Source organism: Dipteris shenzhenensis, chromosome 2 (assembly GCF_047967505.1).
Source record: "Dipteris shenzhenensis isolate YYH24624 ecotype China chromosome 2, Dip_SZ_1.0, whole genome shotgun sequence".
Taxonomy (NCBI): Eukaryota; Viridiplantae; Streptophyta; class Polypodiopsida; order Gleicheniales; family Dipteridaceae; genus Dipteris; species Dipteris shenzhenensis.
In genome coordinates this window covers 51,718,371-51,724,609 of record NC_141597.1, presented here as the reverse complement: position 1 = coordinate 51,724,609, position 6,239 = coordinate 51,718,371, and the positions used below count along the sequence as shown (strand labels likewise).

The 6,239-nt window shown below is 45.1% G+C and overlaps 1 protein-coding gene across 1 annotated transcript; it reads left to right on the top strand.

Moving 5' to 3' along the window:
- Nucleotides 1-835: 835 nt before the first annotated feature.
- Nucleotides 836-3,991, top strand: LOC147904952 (uncharacterized). Its single transcript, XM_087389161.1, has 5 exons — nucleotides 836-1,859; nucleotides 2,130-2,215; nucleotides 2,429-2,734; nucleotides 2,875-2,958; nucleotides 3,060-3,991. The coding sequence occupies exons 1-5, from the start codon at nucleotides 1,500-1,502 to the stop codon at nucleotides 3,430-3,432; spliced, it is 1,209 nt and encodes a 402-aa protein (XP_087245287.1). The 5' UTR covers nucleotides 836-1,499; the 3' UTR covers nucleotides 3,433-3,991.
- The last annotated feature ends 2,248 nt before the right edge of the window (nucleotides 3,992-6,239 follow it).

Genomic DNA, 6,239 nt, shown 5'->3' with positions numbered 1-6,239 from the left:
ATCCCTTGAAACTTAGTCATTTTTCACAACTTGTATGCTCCATAGCAAGCAGGTGAAAAAGATAAGAAGTGGATATTGATGTTTGCTTAGGAACATTTGTTGCCATTGTTCGGACATGGCATTGTAGGCATCGGTGTGGTGCTTTAGACATTCTTGGGGTGAGTGATATCCATCTTTATGATATTTTTGGGGAGGCCTTTCACATGAATAAAGATGGGTGAGGGGTGGTACCTTTGAGTTGTCGATCCAAGGCCTTTCACAAACATCAAGTTAGTAGTGAGGGCCACAACTCACTCGATTTTCAACCAACACATCATCATCCTACATCTTTGAAATTCTTTAGTGTTACACATGGGATGCTATGAGAAGGACTGTTGCCAAGTTGTGTTTGCCAATGACTTGCATGTGCTGACCTGGACCCTCGACGGTGTAAGCATCTAATCGTAATGGTGTGAGCTTCTACAAGGCGCTCCGGAAGATCTTAGTGAAAAGGCCGAGGGAGCGTTGTCTTACACAAAGAGAGCGACGAGAGGCAGCACGGGCCATGTTCCGTTGTCAAAAGAAAGGTCTTTTTACGATTGGACGGCAAGGGGCGAGTGCGGCGTGTGGGGGAGGCATTGATAGGGAAGTAAGAGTAGAAGGGGGTAGGGAGGATAGCCAGGGATGATGTTATGTTGAACCCAGGTGGCAAACCAAGGTTAGGGTGAAAGGGAGGGGGGGGGGGGGGGGGGGAAAAGCAGGAAAAGGAAAAAAGAGAAAACTGATGTGGTTTGAAAAATGAAGGGGGGCAAAAAAAAAAAAAAGAACAGATGAAGAAGAAGAAGAGGGGTTTACCGAAAAGGGTACATTTTTTTTCTGTGGAGGAAGAAGAAGAAGAAGAAGAAGGAGCTGAAGGTGCTTAGCTATGGCGGCTCTGTGAAGATCATCTTCTTCTTTCAAGCTCCTTGTAAGCTCTTCGTCCCTTTCTATCACTTCACGCGCTTCCTCCCACCCCCCCTCGCAGTTATGATTTCCAGTTCCTGCTGGAGCTTTTCGTAGCACTCTCTCTGTGAATCATCATCATGCCTTCGCTGTAGCTCTCGTCTTCCACAGTCCTCCTTGGCCGCAACGATTTAAGCAACAACAGGCTTTCGACCAAGCCGAAGAAAAGAAGACGACGAATTCCCGGATCTCTTCCTCGCTTTTGTGGATTTCGATGTCCGCAGCAACCTAGCTGTTCCGGCTATGGCGGCATCCCCGACAAACCACTCTGTCTTCAAGCTCTTGGCTATGGTGCCGTGTTGAATCCCTGGCTTGCGACCTGCCATTTTCACCCCCCGCCAGCAGCAACAGCAGCAGCAGCAGCAGCAGCAGCAAGGAGGCGATCTAGAAGCTCCGAAGCTCGCCAAGCCCCAGCTATGGCGCCCCTCCCGCGTCCCTCCCCTCTTCCTCCTTGATTTTGCGCCTGCCCTTGCTCCCAATCTTTTGCTCCTCCGTTCTAGCTTTCTGCTCCCGTTCACATGGCCTCTGCCCCGCCGTGCTTCCGCGAGCCTCAAAGCTTCGAGTCCCTCGGATCTGGTAGCTTGAACGCCGACTGCTCTCCCCCTGTTGTGGCCTCTTCCTGTCTTGTTGCGGATTCCGCCGCTCCTGTCTTTCCCATCAACGGTGACGACCTCGCTGAGTACGGCTTTGGTTTTGCCCTCTGCTCCACCAACGCCTCCTCCTCTCTCAACAGCGTCCAGTTAGGCGAGCGTCATGTTTTTCTCTGCTACAAGGAGCCACAAAGCTGGCCGCCGCTGGTGGAGGCAGCGGAGTTCGATCGGCTTCCTCGTTATTTGGCAGCCGCAATCAAGGCCCGAAAGAACGAAATGACAATGAAGGTAGGAAAACTTGTGCCTAGCTACTGCATAATATTCGGATTATTATGGAAATAAGGCCTTACGCTTCGTTCTTGAGCGGTAGGTTTTCGCAATCGGATTAGATTTCATGGTGTTCTTTACCATTATTTATCGACGTTGTAATCAGCGTTTTTCGCGCTCGTCATCATTCGTTTTCTACAAGGATCTGCGTTAGGCTAACGTACGAGTGAAGTTTGATGAACCGCCTTTATTGAAAGCTTGTAAGGACTTATGAGCGCGTTGCTGGAACAGACCCGATTAACCATATGTGAAGGGCGTGATGGCACCGACTCTTCAAACGGAGACATAATGATTTTCCCTGACATGGTCCGTTACAGGTGAGAAGCGTGATATTGCTGCAGGCTTATTGTAAATATACCCAATGCAGTGCGCTCAGGACCAGTTGAAGTCTAAGGCTCAAGTTCTGTTGCTTATTCTCGTCTAGAATCTCGAGTGACAATAGCCAATGCATTAAATATCGAGTGCAAGCGGAGCGTTCCAGCCGCTTAAAACTTTTAGACCTTGAATTTTGTCCTCGATCCATGTTGCAGGAGCTTAACTCATTTCGATGTGGATACTTTTGTTGAAGAGGTACTAGTTCATAATCGAGAATGGTTATCAGGAAGGCCAGAGAAGCTCTTGGGTACTCATATTTTTGTGTGTGCACATGGAAGTCATGATGCTCGATGTGGGGTTTCTGGTCCTATCATCATTGGGAGATTAAAAGAAGAGATTTCTGCTCGAGAACTTGGTGGCTATGTGTTTGTTAGGCCTTGCTCTCATGTAGGAGGTCATAAGTATGCAGGGAACTTGATCATCTACACGTCAAATCCTGCTGGTGAAGTCATAGGTCATTGGTAAGACAGTCTTGTATTTGGTCTAGGAGAATGTTTTACTAATTGGTTGGTCTGTTTCCCATTACTGTTGTATTTTTGTTTAAGGAAGTCCAGTGGAGACCAGGTTTCTTGTCCTGACTCTTAGCGTGTGGTTTTATCAGCTATGGATACGTCACTCCAGAGGATGTGCCTATCGTTTTGGATGAATGCTTTGGCAAAGGTTATATTGCTGATGCGGGCTGGAGGTGAGTTGTTCTGTTTGTTGTGGTGAAGGTTACCCCTACTGTTCTGAACATTGTGCAAAGTGTGATGATATTTTCTTTTCAATAATTTTCTCACTATGCAGAGGTGGTCCTGGAACATTGGATGTTGAAGCTGAACAAGCTGTGCAGAATCCTGTGCTTCATTCTTATGGTGCTCTGCCTTCTAGTAGGAATGAGAACTGCCAAGTTGAAAAACAGATCAATGGCCTTCCAAATGGAAAGAATATTGTAGGCACAGATGGTCTCCAGAGAACTAATGAAGGAAGTAGTTTTCAGAGGAAAGGAGATTCCAGTGGCTGCAACAGGAAGTCTCGCTCTAATCCTAGATGGTGGCAAGCATCCTGGTGGCTTGAGTCATGGGAAAGGGAGGACAGTCTGGCAGCATTGTCTGTCTTGGGAGCAGCTGCATGCGTTGCTGTAGCATACCAACTGTACAGAATTGATACTAGACATTGATTGGGCACTGGAACTGCCAAATGTTCCAGCCGTGATACTTGTGTTTATTATCCATTGTAATAGCATCAAGTTTTCAGATCGGTGGAGGATAATGTTCTTAAAAGGAAACACTATTGAGTCAATGGCCAGGGCCATTTAAGTGCTGCGAATGCTTAATCAGCATGGATGCATGTAAAGGATGATATGTAAATGACTAAATTCTTCTGTTATGGTCTTTTCATGTATTAATACAAGAGGCTAGTATCTTCACTAATAGGGCTGTCTTTCTTATGAAACATATAGTTCACATATTTGGGGTTGGCATCCTAATTACCAGGAATAAAAGGACATTTTTTACTTATGTATGCATCCTGGCAGACTGAAGTTTGTGGGATTCAATTGTTTGCAGATGGTCATTAAGTTTCGGCCATTTGTTTCCCTGAGATGCGTTCTTTTAGAAGGAACAAATTTCCCACCGGTCTATGAAAGAGTGGGAATCTCATATTTGAAGATTCATAATGCGGAGATATGCCATAGAATGTGGTCACTCAAGTCTATATATTGAAAACTTCAACTCCATGGTTATGACATTCATGAACTCAATGCAATCTAGCTATCCTTTAGGATTCTGTTGAGCAGGCTTTGTAGTTCATGTGCTGTAGTAGATGTTCTTTAATTAAAAAACGTAAATAGTCTAGGTGTTATAAATATAATTCGCTCACGTTTTGAAGCTCCTTTCCACTTGATTGCAGAGAGATTTGTGAAAAACAAGTTTTATTCTATTGGGGTTATTGGACTTACATTCTTACCTGAGGTTTACTTTTGGGAAACTGGGTTTAACATTATTGAATGTATTCACACAGAATCTGAATTGATTATATGTGAAAAAGACCTTTTTAGTAAAACCTTCTGACATACTAAGGTGTTAATGAGGTGGCCCATGACTAGGCAACATTCTTGACATACTAAGCCTCAGTCCATCTCTATACTCACGGAAATATTGTTTATTTAAGGCATTGGCAAAGCTCACATTTCTTTGTGTTAATCCTTGATGGTTACTTTATTAAGCCTTTGCTAACCATTAGGTGTTAGCTTTTCATCTCATGGCATATTGCTGCAGGTATAAGGCTTAGCCACCAATATTGAGCTAGAAACAAAGCGTGTCACGATAATTTATATGTGGAGTGTGTTTTGCAAGTGTTGGATGCAACAATTGCTGGCTTCACCATGCCCATCTACGTGACAGCCCATGGGCTCCTTGCAGCTTTTTGATTTGCATTTAGTCCAGAGAGTTCTAGTCTGCAATTGGTTTTGTAGGATTGAACATTGGCGCTTATGATATTCGAATGTATGTTGCCGGATCTTTGGCTGACAGCTGCTCAGATTTGGCCACTGAAACTCATGGTTGGAAAGAATGTCCCATTTGGGTCACCCAAAATGCTGGAATCGATCGTAGTCCAAAGCAGAATTTCATGCCAGGTTGATGGTTGTGGTCCTCAAACAAACCGAAGCATGAAATTCCATTGATATGCTGAATATTGGAAAGACTCTCTTGCTGACCTTCAATCTTGAACATTGGAATTGTTTTTAGGCACAAGCAAGTGCAAGCTGTTGGCTTACCCATTGGCTTTTTGGTGACTGGGTCCATTCCTTGGCACTCTTCGATGACATGGACTCTCAAGCCAAATCTTTGAGCTACTCAAAAGCGTGCACGCTTCAGATCTGTTGGCACATTGTCAGCGCATTGGCCCTCCCCCTCGTGGCATGTAATTGATGCCAAGGATGTTGAACATTGGAGGAGAAATGCCTCATGTGCATGGTAATTTTGTGGTCATTCGATATATTGAATGATGTAGAACCTCTTCATCCTGCCAGCCTTTTGTTGGGGTGTCGAGGAGGTTAGCACGGCTATACGGCAGACGTTTGGGACACTTCACACTTGGTTCTTCCTATTGTTGACACGCGGCCCCTCTGGGTCGCTGGATCCAAGGGAAGGAATTTAGAGGATTTGCCTTTTAAGGACCAGAGGAACTCGAGACTGTTGTGTCAAGGCAGCCCGGGTGACGAAAGATGGCAATCAAGTGTAGCTGGAAGAACTCTCTGAGCCCTTCGGGTGTCCAATAAACAAACAATGCGAAGCACCGGCGCAAGGAATGCACAGATCAACAAACAAATCGTATCGCCCGCAACCAAAGGGAAGATTTACAAGTGTAGACGAATACCGGATCAATGGATGGCTGAATCATTACAATTGATTGAATGGCTCAATCGATCGAGCTACACTAATGATCGAAGGATGAAACTTGAAAATAGAAGCACTTGCATATTGAATTGCAATTGAATAAACACATGCAAGAAGGGTGTAAACTGCATTCAACGTAATCAGAGTGTGAAGCAAAATGTAGGGCACGAAATGAGTCTAGATTCCCCTTCCATTATGTGATGCTCTACAACGCATACAGAAGATAGCAACCCGGCTCTCTCTTTTTCTCTTGCACTATCTACTATCACTCCCTGCTCTACTTTCTTCTCGGGGTGTCATTTTGAGAGTTGTTTGATTGGAACGTTCTGAGGACGTTTGGAGTATGAGCATGAGTCGAGACCCCCTTCCGAGAGACTTTGGGGTTGATGAGGAACTGGGATCAAATAAGAAAAAAGGTGTTGATGGAGAAGCTAAAGGGACCTGCCATAAGCTTGCGTGCAACAACGATGGTGGTGACTGCCGATTGTGGTTGGCCACGACAGAACAAGTTTCAGTACAGGAATAGTTATGGAAGCCCTCCAACATCAGTTGGCTAAAGTGTCAGCTATGAAGGTGTCTATGAGGG